The following is a 25,762-nucleotide window of genomic DNA, read 5'->3' as shown; positions in this document are numbered from 1 at the left end:
AAAAAAATGATGAATTTTAAGAAATTCGGATTTTTGAATTTTTGATAATTTTCGATAATTTTAGATTTTTTACCAAAGAGTCGAGACTATTAAATAAGTAAAGTATTTTTAAAGAGCCCAAAAATATTGAAGCTAAATGTCATAAAAGAGGAGAAAAAATGTTGAATTTTAAGAAATTCGGATTTTTGAATTTTTGATAAATTTTGATAATTTTCGATTTTTTACCAAAGGATGGAGATTATTCTATTTATGTAAAGTGTTTTTAAAGAGCCCAAAAATTGAAATGTTGACAATTTTTTTTAGATTTTTGAAAAATAATTGAATTTCTCCAAAGAATTTTATCAATTTTGAAAATAATTGAGTTCTTGTAATGATTTATTGTTATTTATGAAAATAATTGAATTTTACAATAAATTTTATAAAATTTTCTGAATATAATTGCAAATTTCCACGAATAATTTTGCTACTTATAAATATAATTATAATATAGTTAACAAGAATTTTTAAAAAAAAGTTTTGATAATAATTGAAGTTCTCGAAAGAATTTTAATATTCATTAATAGATAGTTGAATTCCTTTAAAGAATTGCGTTAAAAATGTTTAAAATTGAAACTAATTTGAACAGAATTGAAATTAAAATCTTTCAAAAATCCTCTCGTTCTGCATGAAACTCGTTATTACTCCAAGATTCTTATAATCGCTAAAAACGTTAAAGAAGTTTACAAAAATTGTTGTTTAAAGTAAATTGTCTTCTGTTTAATTTTAAAAACAATGAAAAATGCTAAATTTCTCAATTGAACGTAAGTTCAATTAAGAATGTTAGCATTTTTAATTGTTTTTATAATGTTGATTAGTATCTTTGAGGGTGAACCACCTTAAAAAAAACAATCGCCCATCAGAAACCGAAAATAAATTCTCATTCTCGAATTACAACCCGCAAGTCTCTTTCATTCAAGGTAAACTTCCTCCCACACAGAATTATAACAACCTTTCCATGCGTCCAACAATCCTCCCACTCAACTTATGTGTATTTTATATCAACCCTCTCGACAAAATTGGCTTTAAAAAAAAAAAAAAAAAAAAAAAAAATTTCCTCTATTATCTATATTTAAGAAACTTATTTTCTCTCTTCTACTCACTTTCACTCCTCGCCATTGTCGTCGATTCAAAGCCGATTTTCCCAAGTACAATATAATTACCACTGATTTCCATTGTCACTTTCTTATATTTCTCCATTTCGTTAATTTTAAGGGTGGTAGAATGCTACAAATAAAATATGTAGCATTCCTACTTGGCGCTCGTGTATCGAAGAAATGATATGCGCCAAAGCGCAAGGACTTGGGCGGACCCTGTTTATTGACTGAGGGCGTTCGCGCTTGCGCCCAATTAACCACCGACAAAAACTACCCTCTACAAACTCTAGTTCGAGGCGTCGCTACCGAACAATTTTATTTCGATCGCATCCGTAGTTGCATTGCGATAAAGCGCATTTCCTGTCTCTCTCTCTCTCTCTCTCATTTTCGCTTAAAATTATTCTTAAAATTCTCCCAAAGAAAAATTTATCCCCCAGTGTAAAAAAGAAAAATTCTCTCTCACAAGTGGTATACATTCTAATTAGTTTTTCCTTACCGTGAGTATTTATAGTTTTTGGTTCCATAATCGATTTCTTTTTTTTCTTTTTTGAAATTTCCCGCGCCTACTACCCTTGTGGGCGAAGAAATAAACGCGACGTCGCGCTTTTAATGCCCGACAGTGGCTGGAAAATTTATCAATACCAGCGCACCTAGTCGACGACAGGGTCGCTTCGAGAGTCCGCGCTCCAATTAAAAGCGCCTTTAAAAAACCAGAAAAAAACAGGGACGAAAACATGTGAGTAAAAACTGGTTGAAAAAAAGTGATGTTTTATTCTAAATTAAGATATTGACCTACTATCATTTTAATTTAAAGAAATCATTTCTAAATGTTTGATAATGTGTCTATTCGCGCTTCGCACCCTCTTTATTGGTTTTTCCGACTTGTTCTCTCATATATGTATATATTGACGTTTGTCGCTTTTTCATCGTGTCCTGCTTTCCAATCGCGTTACTCGATTAAATTTTTTTTATTTCGTTATTATTATTTAAAAAAAAATTTAGTGGGAGTGAAGTTTTTCACGTGAAGTTGGCTACAAAAAAAAGAGAGAGAGAAGGGTAGGGGTAGAAAGAAAGGTTGGTGTTTCCCTTTTTTCCTTTCTCTCTTTCTCTCTTTCTCTCTCTCTTTATATTTGGGGAGAAAACATCGATTGGTGAAGGTGCCATTCGGATTGGGGGTAGAGTATAGCGTGCGTTTTCCCACTTTTCCACTAGATTATCGATATCGTTGATGAAATGTGAAATTTTCTAATTTTCCAAAAAAAGTGGATTTTTTTCGCAATTTTGAGATATGTCTGACAAAGGGTATGATATTTTTACTCTAATACTTTTTTTCACATTTTATTCACTGTTTTTCATAAATTTATCAGTTTTTAACAAAAAAGAATATATTTTCATCAGTTTTCTATTTTATTATTTTATTATTGTAATACAATATTGTAATATAATAATTATAATTATATAAAATTTATCGTGGATAAAGATTTTTAATTTAATAATTTTATTTTCTTTGAATTTGATTATTTTAATTTTATTTTAATTATTATATTTATGGTTTTTATTTCTACTATTCTAATTATTGTAATATAATAATAATAATTTTTTATTATTAATAACAATATAAATAATAATAATTATAACAAGAGCGATCATTTCCACATAACCTTGGATTTAATCCAGGTATCTGAATTTAAAGATTTTTCACTTCTGACTACAAAAAAGTAAATAAATTATAATTATTATCATAATTATTCTAATTATTATTTTTATCATTTTCATTATTTGCTCTTTATAAAAACCGTTTGATTAATTATTTAACATTAAAAAGGACCAAATACGAAATTGGCCTTTTTAATAAAAAATAATTAATTTAAAAAGATGAACGTTTTTTATAGACTTTTGTTTATATCAGAAAGCTGAAATTTATTATTATTTTTATTGTTATTATTATAGTTACTTTCATTGTTATTATTATGTGTATTGAGCACAATGAATTATATTAATTGTCCAGTGTAATCCTGATTTTTAATTTTCTTTTTAAAAATAATACAGTTATTATTATTATTATTTTATATTAAAAGAAGATGTTATAATTACAATAGTTATTATTATAATCAATTCAAATTAATATTATTATTAATTTGTATTTTTTTGTCGTTATAAAAAAAAATTATTATATTACAACTGTATCACAAAAATAATAATACAATAGATAACTGATGAAAATATATTCTTTTTTGTTAAAAACTTATTATTATTATTTATTTATTTTTTTATATAAAAATAAAAAAAATAAAATTATTATTTATAATAATTTTTATTAGTATTATTATTATCGACGTTATTTTATTGTATTCCGTTGAATTTATTATAAACATTATACTTTATTATTTATAAATTTTCATCGAGCAACTTACTCATAAGTAAAACAGAGGCAATAGTGAATCGATCGGGTAAATAAAATTAAAGTGCATTATATTTATTAATAAAAAAAACCGAAGTGCGACATTCGTAAATTGTTATTTTTTGCAAGTAAATATTGATTATTTTTTATTTATTTCAAAATGTGTGTTTACAAAATGATTTTTTAAAAAATGTAAAGAAAATTTATAAACTTGTGGAAAATAAAATTTTATTTTAATTTCTGTTAAAAAAAATCGAAAATTTTTTTTTAAATTAATGCAATTAAATTGATAAAATTTAAACGTTTTAATAATTTTTTTCTTAAATTTTAATTTCATATATAAAAAAAATATAGGTGAAAAAATATAAAAATATACTAAATTTCACATAAGTTTTTTTTCACATAAGTTTAGTATTTTTTATATCAAAATTTCGATTTGTCGCATTTTACCCCAAATTATAGAAATGTAAGAATATAAAAATGTAAAAAGATAGAGGAAAAAAAATTGTACCTGGAACAGCAATAAATTTCTCTGGAATAGCAAAAGTTTTAACTGAAATAACTAAAAATTTCGCTAATACAGTGATTTCGCTAATTTGCAATTGATCTGGGAAAAATTTTTTTTCAGTGTAAAAATACAGAAATGTAAAAATTAAAATATTGAAATATAAAAATATAGAAACAAAAGTAAAAAAAGTATAAAAATATAAAATTGCTTTTAAAATTGCATAAATAAAATTAAAAGAAAGACTTCTTAAAGTTGCCAATATTGATGTTTAGCAAATGACAGTAAAAAATAGTACTTTTTGTCATTTTACGACAATTTATGACATAAATGAAGTTTCGCGAAAAAAAGTATTAAACTGTGAGGTCATATATTACTTTTTATGAACGCGAACAATGAAAAATCACATAGAATCTTGCATCCTCTGTTTAAGTTCATTTTTGTTGCAAATCAAGTTGATACACTTGTATAAAATTTATCAAATTTCAGTTTTGAATTTATATTTTTCTCTATGATATTTATACAATAATTTTCTTTTTATCATTTATGACAATTGAGTAATAAATTCTAAAGAATTTTAAAACGTTTTTTGAGTTCTTCAAAAATCCAGGATACTTTATATTATTGTTACTATATTATTTTTGCTGCATTGTTATTTTAACTGCTACTATTGTTATTAATATTATTATTATTATTATTATTATTATTATTATTATTATTATTAATTTTTCTCTTCATTTATAATATTTATTTCTATAATCTAACATTTATTTATATTTATTTATATACCTTAATCTCTATTCACTCATTTATTTATAAAATTTAATATTTATTTATTTTGTAAATTAATATTCAGCATAAATTTTTTCCTATTTACGTTTTGTTACTAATTTAAACAATTAGCTCATTAAAAAACGAAACTTTTCTATAATCTACTTTTGTCTTCTTTTTTTGTTAATATTTTTGCAAAAAATTTAATTAAAAAATCTTTTTTTTGCCACTTCTTTCATTACACAATATTTATTCATTGTAGAAAAAAGTAAGTCATTCTTGACGTCATAGATTGATACATTCTTCGAAAATAATTGAAACTGCCCTGCCCACGCCAGTCACAATATATTTTTATTTCTTAAATGTAGATAAACTATTTTATTCTTTTTATTTTTAATTTTCGGAAAAGGAATTATAAATTACTTTTCGTTTAATTTATAAAGTTTAATTTATTATAGTAAAAATTAAAAAATTAAAAAATATTTATCATTAAATAAATTAAAATAAAAAAAAATAGAAGAGCAAAAAGGCAGAAAAAATTAATTTGGTTGAAAAATGTCAGTTTTTTTTAATTTAGCGATGCAAAATGTCCAAAGGAGAAAATTTCGAAAAAAATTAAAGAAAAAAGATCGAAAGACACATATTTTAAGCAGTAAATTTCTTAGAGCTTTGTTAAAAAATCGATTTTCTTATTCATTGTCAGAACAGAGGAATTTCCAATAGTTCAACGAAGCTAAAACTTTCTGTCTCCACCCAAAATATACAATTAAATAATATATTTTTAAAACTTATTTAAAATTCACTTTTTTTATTATATTTTTACATTACTTTTCATTACATTTTTTATGTACATAACAGACGTAAAATTAATTATAAATTATAAATTAATTTTTTATTGTCTTAAAATAATATAACAACAAAATATCACCCCCATGAAATTTAACACTTCTTTTATTTATATTTTTCTTTACTAAAAATTCTTCATGAATTTCAATTAATCATAAAGCAAAGAGAAAAGTTATCAGCATTTTAATACATATTCAATTCTATATTCCGAGAAATCCGAGCTCAATTCTAATTAAATGGAAAGAAAAAAAATATTTCCAATATTCTCTCTCAAAAAAAAAAAAAAATTTGAAAAAAAATCAATTCTACTTCAAGTCTTATTTCTTTATAGCAGAATCAGAATGCAAGGCACAAAAATTAAATTTTTCCTATAGATTTAATTTTTCTTCTTCCCTAAGTCCTTTACCCTTAATAACTTAAAATTAAAGTCAGAAACACCTACACATCGTCGCAAAGAAGTGGAGTAAATCCTCAAATTCAATATATAGTTCATATGTATTGTGCCCGCATTTCTATATTTAGATAATCAATGGACAACCGCAAGTTTGCACAAATGTTTGACTTAGCACTAAATTTAAATGGAAAAAAATTGCTTCCGCCATTGTAGACTTTCAATTATATTGCGACATAATTGATAGTGTTTCTAGAGTGAAAAATTTATGAGTTTCCTTTTTTTTTACTTTAAAAAAAAAATTCCATAAAAATTTCATTCCTCACTTCAATGTAAATGATTTAGAATTTATTTTTTATTTACAAATTAATAAAATTATTATTTTTTTTATTTAAAACTTAATAATAATTATTATTTTTCTATTTAAAACTTAATAAAATTATTATTTTTTATTTAAAAATTAATAAATTTTTAGAGAACTAAAAAATGCGCTTTCTTTGAAATTAAATAAAAAATTATTACTTCAATTTATATGTTAAATTTTATCCTCAAACAGAATATTTATAAGAGTCGTGTAATTTTGATAACAGTGGTAAAAGACAGTTTTCATCAGACTCAGAAGCTTTTTTAATTAAAGTATAAGTAGTTAATGTGATTTATAGTCAGACTTTCTTTTTAGAATTTTTGTCAGTAGTAAAAGTTCGCTTTAGTCAGACAAGCTTTGATTTTGATTTTACAATCAGTAGTAAAGGTCGGTTTCGGTCAGACAATTTTTCTAAAATCTTATTTTATTACGGTCATTATATTAATGTAAAAAAAATAATTATAATAAAATAATAATAAAAAAGAGAAATAATTTTTTTTCAATTTATAATTTTTTTTATTATTTATTTTATTTTAGCACTTATTATAAGAAAGGGGCTTTATTTTATAATCGGTTAATTCTTTTAAATATAAGAAGTAAATAATAAGAAAAGTAATAATACTTAGGTAATGATAATAATAATGATGATAATAATAATAATAATAATAATAAAAATAATAATATTTACTTAAATCCTAGTGAGAAAATATTCGTCATTAAAAAAAATGTGCGCAGGAAAATAAAGATTTTTTCCAGAATTCTATTTCTACCAAAATAGTTCGTCTCCTTAAGAAATGTAAATTTGCTTTACACGTACATTCTACTTAAATGATTGATATTTCTAAAGCCATATTTTGTTTACATACCCCGTTTTCTTGAGCGACTATACTCTTAATGATGGTAATGAATTTTCCTAAGTGTACGCCTTATCGATTCAAAAACTTAATTATAAAATATTGATATAAACTGACAATTTTTCATTCTCACCAATCAAAAACTAATCAAATTTTTAATAACAAAAAACGAAATAGATTTTTCACATTATTAAAAAGTCAATTTTCTTTTAAATTCCAGAGAAAAAAGTAATTTTTTCAAATTCATATTCGTCATATTTTTCTTTTCAATTTTTTAACATTTCCTATATTTTTCCGACAAGCACGTTTTTCACTATATTTTTCCATCACGTAACAATTGATTATTGTATAAGTTAACGCGACGTAAAAAGTATTTCTTAAGAAAATTGAGTTAATTTAATAATAAAAAAAAAACAAACAAACAAACAAACTTTGTTGTGAAAATAAAATAATAATCTAATGAAAAAATGAAGAAAAATATAATCTCTCGGTAAAATTTGTCTCAGTAATTGTAAATATGACAATTGTTTTCATTTTACGAGAGAATTTTATTTTTCTATCGTACAATCATAAAATTCTTATTAACTGCGTGAAATTTCAAATCTTATTTTTTTCATCCCTGTAGTAAAATAATTCGTATAAATAATATATAAACTTGTATCTCAAAAATATAATATTGCCAGAGGCATGTTGATTCGATATACACTATTTATACGAATAACGCAATTTCATTGATACATTTTCGTTCAGAATTTTTTCACTATTATTATGTGAATGGAATAAAATAAATACATGCAATCGTAAATGTACTACAATCTTCAAAATAATTCGAAAAAAATGATTAGCAAGAAATTTCTATAGACTTTTGATAATTTTTTTTAATGATAATAAACTAAAAATATAAAAAATTAATTATAAAACTTCTAAATGTTACACCTTAACTTTTAATTTTTATTACAAACAGTAAGTTGTAAAATATATTACAGAGAAGGAAATTTAAAATATATTTTACTCCTATTAATTTATGAAATAACTTCGTAAAACAATTTTCACTCTAATATTTTGCAAATCTAATTAAAGTGATGCAATTTCTTGTCAAACGATTAAAAAATATGCATTAAATTTTATTATGTTGTAAAGTTATATAATCAATGACCAGATAGTAAAATTGAATCAATATTGGGGTTCAATATTGGCGCCTAATATTGTCAAGGTCCATAGAAATTTCTTGCTAGATTCAATCATTGCAAACTATTGGTTACAGTGTGCAATGATTGAAAGGGAAATTGAACTATTTATCATTTTCAATTGTTTAATATTCTGTCGATAGTTTTCTTCTACTGATTTTTAATAAGTTTTCCTTTTGGAAAATATTTACTTTTAGCATAAGCCAATGATTTTTATTGAAAGATTTTTTTATTATTATTCTTCTACTGATTTTTAATAAGTTTTCCTTTTGGAAAATGTTCTAATGTCGATAGTTTTCTTCTACTGATTTTTAATAAGTTTTCCACTTGGAAAATTTGTACTCGTAGCATAACCCATAATGATCTTTATCCACTTTTTCCTCACTGGAATGTTTTTCTTTTTCGTTTGCCACTTTTCTATTTTCCTCAACCTCTTAACCTGTGGCATTCAAAGAATATTATAGTTTATTCCGGGAAATATCGCCTTTTTCGACATTTGAGGAAAAAGAAAAATGAAGAAAAAAGTAATGTAAACAGAAGATCTGCTTAACTGGGGGATGTGTATCAGATATTCGATTTTGAGGTGAAACTCATCGTGATGATTCGAGAGGGAGAAGGAGAGAGAGTATAGCTAGAACTGGGACGCGAACTCTGGCCTTTCGTGTCATTGGTCTCTGACACCGCGCAGAAAAGGGATTATAAACCCTTGCCTAGGAAACGCAGACAACCCGGAAAACAATTTTCTTCTTCCTCTTTTTCACTCCCACAATCCCACGCACTATTTATTTATAATTAACGCATCGTAATTTTTGACTGACATTTTCAAAGATGCGTGTGTCAGGCTCTCTAACAAATGAAACGCCCACTATCGTTAGAGGCGTAGAGTTACATTTTATTACCATTTCCTCTTTATCTTCTTTTAGCTTAAACAAAATATTTCCTTCGAAATACGTTGTCAATAAAAACTAAACCTATTTCTGTTTCCACCAAAATCTTAGAAAACATTTCTCTAATCTTTATCGTAAAGAAAAATGATTCTGGATTTTCGAAAATGGAAAAGGAGAGAGAAACTAAAAGATTTGTATTTTTTGTAGGGCATCAGAAGGTGGGCTTGCGCCAGATGCAGCAGGAGGTGCAGGTAGCGATGGAATCGTCGGAGGTCCAAGAACACCCCAACAGATCGCATCGCAAAAGCGATTGCAGCAAACGCAAGCGCAGGTCGACGAAGTCGTCGATATTATGAAAACAAATGTCGAAAAAGTTCTCGAACGTGATCAAAAATTATCGGAACTTGACGATCGAGCAGGTAAATTTTCTTGAAAAATTTCTAATCTCCTAAAAGAAGGAAACGATTATATATTCCCAAAAGGCTCTTGTGGATTCGTGAATTCTATCAAACTGAGTTTCTTGGCCTACATTAGTAGCCTATTTACTAACGACGATCATAGAAAATATCGATTACTTCCCAACCTGCCTTTTTAAGTTTAAAAAGGCAAAAAAAAATGCCTCAATCAATAAATATTTAGTAATAAAAATCGCCACACGATGTCTAAAAATTAACGTTTCCATCTGTATATCCTACTACTTCTGTATATTCAAAAATATCCAAAACAAATTTTAGTATTTTATATTTTTTTAGTGTTGACCAGAATAATTATATAAAATTTTCCTCTATTGGTCATGTAATTCTTTTTATTTACTAGAACATAAGGACAAAATTTACCACATCATTTAATTTAATTTTTTAAGGTTAATGTCTCGAATCATTGTTTAAAAAATGTTCTCCGTTATTTAAATAAGTTCTTGTCTTAAATATAAAAATTTAATTATTGTACCTAAATATTAAAAGAATCTCAGTAAAAATTTAAAAAAGTAAAATTATAATAAGAATATTAGTATTTATTTTCATAAATAAATAATATTCTTTCTGCATTTAGATGCGTTACAACAAGGAGCCTCACAATTTGAACAACAGGCTGGAAAATTAAAAAGGAAGTTCTGGTTACAAAATCTAAAGGTGAAGAAAATTTTTAAACTAAAAGAATTTACTAAATAAGCTAAAAATTATCGATAATAATCTTGCGAAATCCCAGGCCTTGGATCGACTTTAAGGCACAAAAAAGTCCATTTAAAATAGAAAAACAGTCGAAAAAGTCGTTTATATAATTCAGTGTTGTCACAAAATTTTTTTAATTTTTTACCAAATTTCTATTTAATACCTTTTGAAATTTAATAACTTCTAAAAATTAAGACTGTAATTCTCTTAAAATTCAATTTATTTTCTACAATTTTTATTTAAACTTTTTCTCGAAATCAATTATTTTTAATAAATTTCCGAAAATTTTTAGAGAATTCAATTATTTAAATTCAAAAATTCAGTTTTTTACAATAATTGTACTTGTCCATGTTTTTTAAGTTATTAATTAATTTTCAAAAAATTATAGTAAATTCTTAAAATTAATTTCTTTGAAATATTTTAAAAATAATTCATGAAAGATAATAGTTTTCCAATTATAAGCAATTGATACAATTGAAATTTGATAAATTCTATTTAAAAATAATTGAATTTTTGAAGAATTTTAATTATTAATAAAAACGTGATTTCTCTACAATATTAATAAATCTAAAAAAGTAAATTTAAAAAAATTTTAATTTACTTTGTTCAAAGTTAATTGAATAAAAAAATTAAGATAAAAAAAATTACAAGAAAAAGCTTTTTTTGGTAATTTTACGAAACAAATTGAATTTCTTAAAAGAATTTTTGTATAATTTTAGTAAAATAATTTTTTGAAGAATTTTGATTAAAAATTTTGAACATGATTATGTTAAAATGCTAAAAATAATTGCAAACAATTTCAATGTTATTATTTTTTGTATGTAGATTGAATTTTTGGAAATTTGTATTTGAAAATATTGGAAATAATTGAATTTTAAAAAATTAGAATGCAAAAATTCTAAGAATTATTTTTTTCAAAAATATTTTTATATAATTTTTAGAAGCTAATTTTTATTAATTACCATTTTCAAAATTTACACTTGAAGATTTTTCATTAAAATTTTTGAGAAATCAATTATTTTCAATTAAATTTTACATTATTTCAATTATTAAAACTCTATTTAATTGCTAATTTTGAAAATTTAATTAGAAAAATTATTAAAAAATCATTTTTGACGATTTTTCTATTAGTTATTTTTTTAACACTATTTAAAAATCGAAATAAGTTGCATTTTATACTAAAAATTATTGCAATATTTGGAAGAAAAGTCGAAAAAGTCGTAATTTTTAAAAATAAGTCGAAAAAAGTCGAATTTTTTGAAAATAGTCGAAAAAATCGAAAAAATAATATCCGAGGCCTGAAATTCGTAAAAAATATAAAATTGGCTAGTGCATGAAAAATTGCATACTAACGATATAAAATTAATTTCAGATGATGATAATTATGGGAGTCATCGCGTTGATTATATTAGCCATCATTGTTTGTAAGTAATCATTTTATAATTTTTAAAGCTATAAATACTGCCACTTAATTGTTTGATGTCAAAAAATAAATGTTTTGTGTACGTCGATGTATCTCGCCGTACTTTCAAACGACAAATTCAGGACCAATCGATTCAAATTTATTTAAAAAATTTCAATTTTTACTTAATTAAAAAAAATTTATAAACCTTTTCTATAAAATAAATTCTTTATTTATAATTTACTTTTTTATATTTTACAAATTTATTAATGTCTCTAAATGTAAAAAATGCATATATTTTCCGAATAATCTGCGGTATTAATTCATTTTCTTCTACTGATTTTTAATAAGATTATTTATTAATGACCATAAATATAAGACACGAAAATCTATTTTTAAAAAACATTTTTAATTTTGAATTTAAAAATTGTAATTACGTCTTGAATTCGTCGTCTCTTTGCTATCATTCTGTTCTAATCTATACATCTTCTGTGCTCATAAAGGACTCAAAATGTATGCACGATGTAAAAACTAAAAGTAATGCTATTAATTACAATAAGGAAAAAAGCAAAATTATCTCTTAGCATTGCAAACGCTAAATGGTTCGCTTAATAACTTCATTTCAAATGTGCAATTTTTTATAATTACGGAAAATTTTTATCGTTATTACATTCTATGCGCTAAACAATTTTTTTTCATAAAAATAATTTAATATCCATATAGAGCAGGCAATAAAAGATTTACATATATATGCAAGAGATAAAAATTCAGAAATAAAAATAGAAAACAAAGAATAGTTTAAAAATGGAAAACATTTCATGAGAGATTAAATAATATATGTGTAAAATTTTGAACAGTTTAGAAAATTAGTAATCTAGAAGAATTAATAATAATGAATTAATTAATAATGAATTAACTAATAATTAAATTATAATTAACTTAGCCTAGAATTTAATATTAAAGTTTATCTTTATGATTTATAATTTATTTCCAATTTTGTCATTGAATTAACATTAATATTCAAAAATTAAATTATTTCGTATGAATTATTTTTGAGTCCTCTATTAATATCTTTTTAAATGTTCGATTTAAGCATTTAACATTTTTTTAAATTTAAAACTACTTTTTCAATTTATAGCATTTGCTATATAATTATTTAAAATTCCTTTTTACTGATATAATTACATTGAATTGCAATCAATTATTATGACAAAAGTGATTATCCAAAGGGACCACCACTCATCATTTGGTTAGATGTACATTTATATTTAATTATTTAAAATATAAACATTTTGCTGTAAAATAATTTAAATTTTCTGACTTTACATTTTAGGATTACAATTTTAATTGAAAGTAAAAAATTATATAATTTTATGATCTCATTTCTAGATAAATTACAACAATCGTAATGTGAAATTAAACATATTTTCGTTATGCAACAATAACATCCAACCCTGTCTGTTAATATTTAACAATAAGCGAAATATTTCCCTCTACCTTCAAAACTGTTATGTAAAATATGAATTAATTCAAATATGCAGCTAATCATATCAATTAAATTAATCTTTTTCTATTGTGTAATTATTTAATATAAATTTATCATTTATTTTGATTCTCAAAATCTGTGGAATTAAATGTGTACATTAAAAACTTGACGAGTGGTGAGATCCCTGAGACAGTATAATTTAAAATTTATTAACAGAACAAAACACAAAAAAAAGTTCTATTCGAATTAGATAAAGAAAATTGAATTTGTCATAAAGAAAGATGACAATAATGATGATTCGTGCCAATCATTTCTAACGTGTATAACTTTCTATGTTTCGTTTAGCGAAATTCATGTAGGCGCGCTGATGATTGGTGGAAGAAATTTGTTGTGTGAGTGAGTCAGGTAGCAAACGCGATATTGTGTTTCTATGTAGTCTGTTGAAAAACTTGAACTGATGTTACCGATTTTTCAGTTACAATTATTTTCGTTGAAAAGCATTTTCTTTTAGGAGACACTCAATCGATGTTTATTATATCCTTGTGTTTGTATAGGTTTGCTAATGTACTGTTACTATCTATCTGTATTCTTCACAAAAAAAACTCCTTTCAAATTTTAACAAAAAAATTAATCTCAAACATAAATTTCTATTTAAATTCTCAATTTAAAAATTCAAGTTAGAAATTAAATTTAATAACTCAAATGAAAAATTTAAATTAGAATCCAATTTAAACAGTTTAATATTTAGTGTTTATTAATCAAACTAATATTTTTAGTGAAAGTATAATAATCGTTTCTTCTATTAATCGTTAATAAGTTTTTTTCAACTAATAGTTTCTTCTACTAATCTTCAATAAGTTTTTCGAAAAAATGATTTCTTCTACTAATCTTTAATAAGTTTTTTAAAAATACAAATTTTTAAATTATTTTTACAAATTTAACTTTATTGAGATAATTTTAAATTGACGTAAAATTGCAATAAGATAAATTAAAATTCTGAAAGAAAATCGTAATGATTTTAGTGAAAAAGAATAATGTTCAAGAAACACTTTTCTCAAAATTGAAAAAGAAAAATCAAATTCCAAAAAGAATACGATTTTACAGTTTTACGACTCTTTCCAGCCTAAACTTAAAATGTTGTTATGTGTCTGTCTGTTGTATTGTCGTGGTTCCCTGTTTTACGAAGCTTGTCCCAGGAGATCTAAACATGTATATAAACTATGGGATTCAAAATATAAATACTCGTTTTGAGTTTAAAAATCAATCAAGTATTTTTCTTATCAAACATTTTTTAAAAAACTGAAAAAGTAGCGTCGTTTGTGTGTGATGTACTCTAGGGTCTTACGCGCAGTATGGTAAGAGTGGGGGTAGCGAGCAAAGTCCAATCGGAATACGCCCTCCCCCACTCTTTTTTCTACTGCGCGCGCACGTTATTTTTAATGTCAACACAAAAACGACGCCTCTGCTTATATATTTTGTTCTAAAACTATTTTAATTATAGATATTATTATAAAATAGTAGAAAAACAAAATTATTACTTTTACTGATGCAAATAAAGATTTATCTATTTAAAATAAAAAATTATTTAAGAGTTAAAAAATATTTTGAACCCATAGGAATATATTTCATGAACTAACTGAACCACAGTACATCGACAATATATTGAACTCTTAAACAATGCACAACACTATTATTAACTGTATTAAAAAAACAGTGTCTTGCTGACATTTTATTTCGATATTTCTACTTTCTGATTCTACTTGACTACGGTAAGCTTACATTCTATATTTTTGCATACTATCGATTTTTTTACTCTTTTTTCCTCTCTCTCTTTCTTCTTTACTATTATACGACTTCTACCAACTTGGCGGATTCTCTTTCACTTCTATTTGACAATGAACAAATAATATTCACTTTGCATTGTTCTATTTTTTTATGTTAATGCAACTGGATACAAGGTCCTTGTGCTATAATTTAATAATAAAAACCATGTCCTTTATGGTTTTAAACAAAACTGTTATTATGGTTTTTTTCATAAATCTTTCAAAGAACTTTTTTTTTTGTTTTGAAGAAAAAATCATTCTAACGTAATTATTCACTTGTTATTAAATTATTTTTTAAAATTCAAATAGGGTTTTTTCATAATTTTCTAATGTAAAGAAAATTATTTTCGGCAATTAAATTATCCGCTTAGAAAGAATAAGTGGATAGTTTATAATAAATAATTTTATCATAAACAATTATATCACCTTTGACTGCCTTTGAATTTCTCTCCGAGATGCTTTTCTTTCTCTCTCTAAACATTTTTTTTTGTCTTTTCAATGGATTTTTCAAGTGAATTTTTAACTTATTTAGTGTTTTACTTTTCTTTGAATTGTTTTTTAAACAATAATATTAACGACTTTGTACGACTGCACAATTTTTCATTGCCCGTTTAAGTAAATAAAGGAAACAAAAATATGAAATTTTAAACAATTTAAAAACAAGTTTAGAAGTACAAAAAAAATAATTCGTAGAGAGTATGAAAATATTTACAATTTAATTCTTTTGATTAAATAGGAAATATTTTCAAATTATCTTTAATGTTGTTTTAAAAATTAAAAACTAATAAATTCACAAGAAAAATCCAAATTTTATTTTGCATGACTTTCTTATCTTTAGACTCTGCGATTAAATTTTTTTGTTATTACTTCTATAATCTGTAAAAGACAATTCAACAAGAAAAAACTCTAATACACTAAAATAGCAATTAATAATTATAATTATAATTGTAATTATAGTTATAGTCATAATAATAATAATAATAATACTAATAATAATAAAAATAATAATAATAGTAATATTAATAATAATATTAATATTTATATAATATTAAATAAAAACAACGAAATTTGAATCTGGGACGATCTTCAAGCTTCGACTCTGGCTTTTTCCAGTGAGCAACAAAATGTTTGCATGGCTTGGATTTTGAAAATTACTATGACAATAAGATTTGAAAATTGCTATTGTGTTTTTTTGCATTTTGATAATTATTATAGTTCTCTTGCATGGAATGTAAGTTTTAATAAATTTATAAATATTATTTATCACTAAATCTAAGAACAAAAATTATTTTTAACTTTTAGCAATATTGAATTTTTTTAATATTAAACGTTTTCTCTTATTAAATACAAAATTTTATATTTTGGAAAATTTATGTTATAAAATTTCAGTTAAATTTAAAACTTAATTTTTCAATGGAAGTAAAATTGCATGATATTATTCTATTTTTTTTTTTATTTTAATTGTTACCTATTTTTTGTCAAAAACAATATTATTTTTATTAGAATCAGAATTTAAAATTAAGAAAAAATAAATTATTTTCAGTTTGGGAGAAATATTGTTTCTAACTCGACTACAGTTTTAGAAAAATAATACAAACAAAAATAGAAATATAAAAGAAAATGTTTTGTTTTCAAAAAATTGCAAATTTTTTTCTTTAAATTGAAATAAAATAATAATAAAATCTATGCTAAAAAGTAAATAAAAATAAAGAAAAATAAAAAATTGGTCAGTTTAAAGAAAATTATTTTATCGTAAAATTGTAAAAATTGATATGAAAGTGCGACCTATTTTTGACTTAAAGTTGGCTGACCTCGTTGCATGAAATTGATCCCTTAAAACTACATACAAGCAAACTGTTGGACGTGGTCTCGTTAGAATAAAAATTTCTCAAAAACATATTCTCACTCACGTCTTCATTGTCAGTCGACTAGAGAACTACTTCTATTTTGCATGAATATTATTAATTAAATAAAATTAATTCTTTTTTTTTGCATATTTATAGTGTTTCTTTTGTATAATAAAATAAATAAATTTAAAGAGAAAAAATTATTTTTTAATTTCTAAACGTCAGTACAATTCTTCACTCAGGGCTAATCATCTAAAATCTCTGGAACTACCTTCTTTTCAGCGAGTACAACGGGAGGAAGCAACACTCAAAAGTGAATATAATCATCAAATTCACAAAAGTTAGAGAAGATGAAACGGGAACATTTATTGGACAATTTATTAAATCACCAAGGAAAAGAATAATAATTAATTGCATCCACTGTTATAATAATAAAGAAAATAATAATAAATAATTATCAACTCGACTGGATGTTCCTTAATACAATAACTCCTAATTGGAAGAAGCAGATAAAAAAATGAAAAAAATAAAAGAAAAAAGAAACGAAATAAAAAAAGAAAGAAAAGAAATAAAATTAATAAGCAAATTAGAATTGAGAAATAATATTGACAACAAGAAAATTTCCTCCATTTAAGTCTCGCCGAGAAACATCTTGCCAGCACAACGATCTAGATCAATATTGTGTAAAAAAATTGATCCTCCTATTCTCGGAAAATTTATCTCATTTCATTTCATTCAGCGTGACTATCGGAAAAGCCTGATAAAACGACCTCTACTCCTGAATGTTCGCAAGTTCTCTGCATTTCCAAAGACAACCACACATCTTTTCCGTTCAAAAGACAGAAACCATTATTAAAACGGAAATTCGAAATTTCTCACTTTGAAGATTACTATTCGATACGAATATAGAAAAAATAATTTCTAAATTACACAAAAATATGTCTTCGATCAGATGTGGGTTCGAGACTTTTGAATTAAAAAAAACCCAATATAGGATTGTTATATAACAGTCCTATTCACAATGTATAACAATTATTTACATAACAGTTGTATTATATTGTATAACTGTAAACAATATTTTCTCGGACTCGATAGCAAAGGCAAAAAAATTGTATTGGAACTATTTTATTTAATTCGTTTCCTTTTTGTTAATTATAGTCACAATCGACTATTCTATTTTTATTTTTTTTTAAATTTTTCTTTGACATAAATAAAATTCTTTAATAAAAGAAAGAAAATAATTCTAATTGAAAGACACAAAATAATATAATTTAAACAATTAAATGTCTCGTAAAATTGATCTAAAAAATCACAATTTTAGATAAATGAATCAATTTCTATTAAATTTATTCTTTTCAAAAATATGCCTACAAAAATGCTTTCTTTTCTTAAATAAAAATTACTTTTTCAAAAAAGAAACTCAACAATTTTTAATGTGACAAAATTAACTTTTACCTATTATTATTATTCTTAATAATTAATAATTAGGTAAAGTATAATTTGTTATACCAATTTATATTTAATAATTTAATAGAAAAATTAATTTATATTTACTTTACTACAATAGTTTTTTCTTCTATACTGTTCTTTTAATATTTTTTTAAATTATATAAAGAAACAAAGTTTATTATTTAAGTCATAAAAGAGTGTTCAAAAACATTTTTTTTCCAAAATAGTTTTATCTTCTACTTTTCTTTAATAAGCTTTTACCTAAAGACAGAAATTTATTATTTCTGATAGAAAAATGTTCCAAAATATTTTTTCTTCTTCTACTGTTCTTTAATAAGTTTTTACCTATCCAAAAAAAAATTATTATTTGTAATTAGAAAATGTTGCAAAACATTTTTTTAACAAAATATTTTATTTCTTCTACTGTTCTTTAATAAGTTTTTATCTATACAATAAATTTATTTTTTGTGATAAAAAGAAGTGTTCCAAAACATTTTTTCTTCGCTCTCATGACAGAAGAGACACTAATCAATACACTGAAACTTTCAATATCAGACAATTGTTACTGTCCCTTCTCGATCGAATCTAAGGAAATTAAATGACAGGGAAAATTGTAAAGAGAAGGTATACAAAGTGTTCGTAAAAAACAATTTGAAAAAGATTTCTCGTCGAAATAATTTTTCCGGAATGGTAACATAAATAGTAATTAATATAAATTGTTAACGCCAGTGTAGACAATTATTATTTGCATTATTAGAATTATTAGTATTGTTATCATTATTGTTATTACAATTATAATAATTATTATTGTAATTATAATAATTATTACTATTATTTTAATTAATATAAATTCTAGAAATATAAGTAAACAAATAAATTAAACTATATTAGCAATTTTTCAATTAGTATTTTTACGAACAGTTTGTATAAAAAAGTTTGAGCAATTATATATATATATATATAAATATAAATATAAATATATACATATACATAAAACTAGATATGTTTTAAGGCTTAAATATTATCTACCAATGTTATAGAATATATTTACATGTTAATAATAATAATTGACGAGAAATAAGAGACGATAAGGGTATGATGATTAAAAAAAAAATTAAGAGACGATAATAATAATATATAAAAAATAAAGTGTCATGTCAAGAATGGCTTGCACTTTGACGAATATACAGGTAAACGATAATTACTAACACAATCCATGCAAGCATTAATGTAGATGATTGTAAAAAAAACACATACATACACATATAAACAAACATAAACACTGAGATCTGTATTATTTATTAATTATTAATTATTAAAAAAAAAATAAGACGCGTCCTAATGAATATAAATTCTCGGTTTAAGGTAATCATTATAATTATTGTTTATTAGAAAAATAAAAATGTCACTGTCATTGGCTGTAAAATTAGCACACCTGAACCTGAATATTATTATCCGCAATGTACGAAATAAACGATGGCTACGAGCCGATTTAAAAAAAAAGTAATTTTAATTCATTATGATGTATATCGTCGAAAAAGTATCATTTTTCTTTTCTTATTAATCATTAATTTTAAATTATAATAATTTCATAAATCATTTTAAAATTTACTATATCAGACAAATTATAAGCAAAGTGAATAATTAAACAAGTTTCAAAAATAACTGTTTGAGAACAAATCAAGGAACAAATTCCTTCAGTCTTCAATTCAATGAATAAATTTATATTTTATTCTGTTTTTAATTTAATCTAATTTTTGATAAGGATATATTCTATAATTTTAAAAAAAATTTCTCAGCGTATATACAATGTAATAATAATATTTATAATTGTATATATATAATGCAATCTGTAATATAATTATAAAAATATTTTTTCGTTAACAAAATGTCAAAGAAGAATGTTAAACAATTTAATATTGGATGGAATTTTTATATTTCGATCCACAAATAATGATTGAAAATTTACTGAGGTAAGAATATTTATATAAAGCAAACCTATGAATGTGCATGTCCTATTATTATTATTATTATTATTATTATTATTATTATTATTATTATTATTATTATTATTATTATTATTATTATTATCATTATCCTTATTATTATTATCATTATAATTATTATTCTTATATTTATTATTATTATCATTATAATTATTATTATTATGTTTATTATTATCATTCTATTTATTATTAAGATTATAATTATTATCATTATAATTATTGTCATTATAATTATTGTCATTATAATTATTGAGATTATAATTATTATCATTATAATCATTACGAATATAATTATTATCATTATAATTATTATTCCGATCATAATTATTATTCTCATAAAATTTTTGCATGTTTTTTATTCTCCACTTCTTAAAATTTTTATTCATTACTATTTATTTTTTAATACTATTGCAAACTGTTTCCTATCTTGTTCTATAATTTTTCATTTTATGTGAATATGGCTTTTTCTAATTTATCTCTGCCTATATGTGTACTTTAAAAATTCTATTTTTTAAATATTTCAAATTCCAAACTCTTTCAAAAATATTTTCATTTTTGTTTAAATGAGAATGGAAAAAATTTTTGTTTTGAACTATTATTATGTTGTAAATTCTTTTTTAATCTGTTTTTTATTATATGACACTATTCATAAATTTTTCACTTTATTCCATAGTAGAAAAAAATTATCCTAACTTTTTTTTTACTTTTTTTTAAACACGGAAAAATAGAAAAAAGTAACTTTTACTAAATTGAGAAAAATTTCAGATTAGTTTGTTAATAGTAAAAGTTACTTTCTAATTTTTCCCCATGATTTTTACATTCAACTATATAGATTATTTGCATTTTTATTAATTAATGATTAATACTTAAAAATTTGAAAATTAAAAAATTTTTTAAATATCATTGTGTGTAATGTTTGATATATTCTTATTCTATTTGATGTTTATTATTAAGAGTGTCTAAAGTATAAACTTTTCGGTAAAATAATTTCTTTTGTAAAAATAAATTATTTTTTTAATTTACAAAAAAGACTCAATGATATATTATTGAGATTTTTTACTAAAAAAAATAAATAAAAATTATTTCCTACAGTGACTCTTCAACAACATGAAAAATGTCAGACAGACACATAACATAACACGAAAATTAATGAAAATCAATTCTTTTGTTAATAAACAATAACTCACAGCGCTACTGAATACATGAAATTTGCCAATACTCAAAAGAAAGTTATTCAGCAAAAAAAAAACTTTTTTACCGTTTAATAAATCACCAATGCCATTAGGAACTACAAAACAATTTTTCATAAGATAAACATGTCACAACAAAATTTATTTCATGTGACATTTATTTTTATTCTTATATATATTTCTCGCATCTTTAGTTATTTTTTTTACAAAAAAAAAACAACAGAACTTTTGTTTCTTAAATGTTTTATTTAGATGTTTATTATCTCTGTGATGTTTTGTTTCCAAATAAAATGGATTTTAAAAATCCATTTCTTTGTTTATAAACTTTTTGTTAAATGTTCTTAGTTACTTCTACTCTGTGCTTCCTTTTATATTTATAAATAATTGTAGTACTTTTTAAAAATGTGGGTGTATTAAATAATTAGTAAATTTGTGTTATTTATCATTTCTATTATAACAATGTTTTTTTAAATTAAACCGAAAAAAGTAACAAACAATTTGTATATAGTAATATTATTTTTTCTCGTATTTTTCTTTATGTAAAAAATGGAAAATAATTTTTACTATTTTGCAAAGTAAATTTTACTCCGAAGTATTTTTAATTTCTTCTACTGTTCTTTAATAAGTTTTTATCTATAAAAAGTAATGGAAATTTATTATTAAAAAAATGCCTTTATTCATTTCTTATGTGAGAAAAAAAAACAAAACAATGAGAAAAAATAATATCTACATTACCAGTTTGTTAAATGTATATAAATGCATAAATAATGTGTTTGTATAAAAAAATGCAAATATAAAAAAAGATACTACTAAAAAAAATTAAATAATTAAAGAAGGAAAAATCTCAAAAATCGAAATGAATTTAAAAAAAGAAAAAAATTTCTCCCGTGAAAAAATTATTAATATTTTTCTTGTTATTTGCAGCTAAATTCACACCGGATTCGGCACCAGTTGCACAGCCACCAATGTACCAATATCCACCACCGCCACCACCACCAGGACCAGCTCCTGCTGGTGGCCCTCCACAAACAGCACCAGCTGCTTTGGTCGACGCTGCAAATCTCCCACATGGAGTTCGCAATTTTATCTAAAAAATCGTTTCTCAACGAAAAATATTGTCGAAAAAAATAAATATATAAATAACCTCCCTCTTTGGAATTAACTAATTTTAATTATTCTTCAAAAAAAAGACAAGAAAAAAAAATTTGCGCCTCGGTCTCAGGGATCTCCAAAATTTGTTCATAAATTAATTTTTTCTATTTTTGTTTCACATTAATTTTTTACTATCAATGTTTACATTATTTTCAAACAAATTTTTTATGTTTAAAATTGTAATTATTTAAATTACAGAATTTATTTAAATTGAAAATTTCATTTCCATTTTTTAAACTTTTTTTTTAACTGTTATAATTAATATTAAAATTAATTTCCATTGTTAATAATTAATTTGATAATAATTTATAAATTAACATTAACAATAATATTATTATTAATAAAAAAATTTTTAATAATAATATTAATAATTTTAGCGATTGTAAATAATCATTTTTATTACAATCGTTAAAATTATTTAAAATTTAATTCAATTGATCAAAACTATTTTTTTTATAATTATTATTTATTTTTAATGATAATAACTTTTATTCACTTAAATGAAAAAATAAAAATAATACACACAAATTTAAGTGTTAAAAAGAAAATTTACAATTTTTCCGAAAATTCATTTATAACGTAAACAAATTTTTAACTGCTGCAGAATATATTATAAATAAATTATAGTGTAACATTGCATAGAGATCCCAGTAAAAATAAGAAAACACACAACTTTTGCAAATACTAAAAAAATATATAAATATAATTGTTGGGGGGTTACAAAATACATCTAATTGTTCCGCTTCTGATTTTAACATGAAAATTTTTGTCAAAATTGAAAACAAAATTTTTTAATTGAAAAAAATAAGTCTAAAAAAATTCTTTTTGTTTATTTAAATATCAATCTGAGAAAAAAAAATTTTGTTCGAATTTAAAAAAAAATTTGAATTGTGTAAATTTTTGAAGAAATAAATTATTAATTTGCGTCCATCTCAGACAGACAATTTATTAAAAAGAAAAAAAAATATTGTCCATCTTTTAGATGTACATAAATATACGTATCTAAACGTATATTATTGTACGTGTATATATGATGAATTATAAATCGTCAATGTATCATAACATTCTTATTAATACATGATTATTATAAATCAAGCAAGAAAAAAAATAGAAATAATAATAATAATTATTATAGCAACTCAAATATTATTATAACGAAATGTGAAAGATAAATTATAATTGATATATACTAATTATTACAATATTGCTAAAATAGCAAAAAAAAAAAAAGAGAATATATTATAGTTTAAAAAGTGATTCTAATTTTAATTTTCATTTTAAATATAGTTGTTTATTAAAAGTAGTAAAAGTTCCCAATACTAATAATAATCAGAATTTTGCTACTGATCCTTTAAAAACGAATAATTGACTCCTTTATTAATAAGAAATACATACAAACCAAAAAAAAAATTGCTAATATTTATTTGAAAGCACCAGATTCTAATGAATTGACCTTTTGAGCCTTAAAAGGTGGTAAGGTTCGGATTAATAGGGTTTTAGCAATGTAAGAAACCACGTTGTAATTAAAAAAAAAGAAAAAAAATTAGGTATAATAAATAAAACGAAATTACATAAATTCATTAATATTTCTTATTAAGATTTTCCTTTTCTTCTTTTTTTTCTTATTTCTTAAATAATATTACTCTACGTGTAATTTCTTTATTAAAAAAAAGTTCCTTAATTTTTCTGATAGGAACCGTTTAAAAAATATTGTATAGCAAAGATACTTATTGTACTAAAAATTGTATTCATTGTAGAAATTTAATAATCTATTAATTTTATGTTAAATTATATTATATATAGGAAGAAAAATGTAATAATTCAAATTATGATGTACAATAATGAGAAATTATTTCAATCTAGGCCTACTTAACCGGAAACTGCTTCTATATATATAAAATTATATGAATTGCTAATAATAATGTAACGTTATTATGTCGTAATTAAATATAAAGATGACTGGAGATCTGCATTTTTAGTTTTACATTTCGAATAATTTTATTCAATTTTTGTTTTACAATTTTTCTGTTTATAAAGAATTCTTTTTTTTCTTTAAAAAAAAAAACGTTTAAATGCAGGCCTCGGATCGACTTTAAAGCGCAAAAAAGTCGATTTAAAATAGAAAAAAAAGTTGCATTTTATACTAAAAATTATTGCAATATTTGGAAGAAAAGTCGAAAAAGTAGTAATTTTTAAAAAAAGTCGAAAAAGTCATAATATTCGAGGCCTGTAAATGTTTAAACGGCTTAAACAGAAATTTTAAACAAGTAAATAGGGCAAAATGTTGTTATAGTCAAGTTTCGAAAAATCGTTTGAAAATTGAACGGAAAAGATTTAAAATTATATTTACAGTAAACATAATTAAGAACTAGTTTAATAATATATTTTTTATAGAATTTTACTTACAGAACTTTATTTTAATTGCAAAAGATGATTTGCCGGGGTTGCCGCAAATTTCTGAAACCTAACCTCAAAATTTGCAAATTGGGAAATATCGTAATAATCCACTATTTTTAGTAAGTTTTTCAACTGTGTTTAGTTCTTTTCATTCTTCAATTCTTGAATACTTTAATTCATTATCACAATAATAAAATCAATATTTATAATAACTGCAAAAAAGATAAAATAATTCAGAACTCAATTGATCGATGCAAAATGTCAATCTCAATTGATCTCAATAAAGTAAATAAAGGTTACTTCACACTTTGCAAGTGCGCATGCATTAGTGAAAATTGGCGCGCTAATTTGAAATTTTTGAAAGTAAAACGTTTCAAAATATTTTGCATAATTATAAATTAATTAATAATTTTCTAATTCCAAAATTTAAAATATAAATTTATAATAGATACCAGCAGACGTAAAAGTAAATAAACTAAATAAATCCAGTGAAGAAATAAAT

General features: G+C 22.9%; 2 protein-coding genes across 4 annotated transcripts in view; one reads left to right on the top strand and one right to left on the bottom strand.

The window, feature by feature from the left end:
- The window catches only part of LOC122504245 (synaptobrevin-1-like), a 29,204-nt gene extending 3,700 nt beyond the window's left edge, over positions 1–25,504 (bottom strand). Inside the window, exon 1 of one of the 2 annotated variants that reach the window (XM_043615240.1) lies at positions 25,270–25,504. The gene's annotated coding sequence lies outside the window, so the exon portion shown is untranslated. Of the gene's footprint in view, positions 1–1,139; positions 1,293–25,269 lie in introns of those variants that run through there. The other variant, XM_043615239.1, reaches the window with a different exon arrangement.
- LOC122504244 (synaptobrevin-1) lies at positions 1,727–23,055 on the top strand. Of its 2 annotated transcripts, none has more exons than XM_043615237.1 (5): positions 1,727–1,869; positions 9,547–9,758; positions 10,390–10,469; positions 11,881–11,932; positions 22,636–23,051. In XM_043615237.1, coding segments are annotated over exons 1-5 (513 nt in total). In that variant the 5' UTR covers positions 1,727–1,867; the 3' UTR covers positions 22,803–23,051. The 2 variants fall into 2 exon arrangements, with proteins under 2 accessions (XP_043471172.1, XP_043471170.1); XM_043615235.1 differs by lacking the exon at positions 1,727–1,869 and adding an exon at positions 2,295–2,435 and having other exon boundaries at positions 22,636–23,055.
- Positions 25,505–25,762: the final 258 nt, after the last annotated feature.

Source organism: Leptopilina heterotoma, unplaced genomic scaffold, assembly GCF_015476425.1.
Source record: "Leptopilina heterotoma isolate Lh14 unplaced genomic scaffold, ASM1547642v1 Lhet_286, whole genome shotgun sequence".
Lineage (NCBI taxonomy): Eukaryota > Metazoa > Arthropoda > Insecta > Hymenoptera > Figitidae > Leptopilina > Leptopilina heterotoma.
Note: the sequence above shows the minus strand (reverse complement) of the source record. Positions and strands in the feature narration are given on the sequence as shown.

Coding starts and splice junctions, on each gene's coding strand:
- LOC122504244 (XM_043615235.1), top strand. Junction 9,759..10,389: donor GGAACTTGACGATCGAGCAG/GTAAATTTTCTT, acceptor TTCTGCATTTAG/ATGCGTTACAACAAGGAGCC. Junction 11,933..22,635: donor TATATTAGCCATCATTGTTT/GTAAGTAATCAT, acceptor TGTTATTTGCAG/CTAAATTCACACCGGATTCG.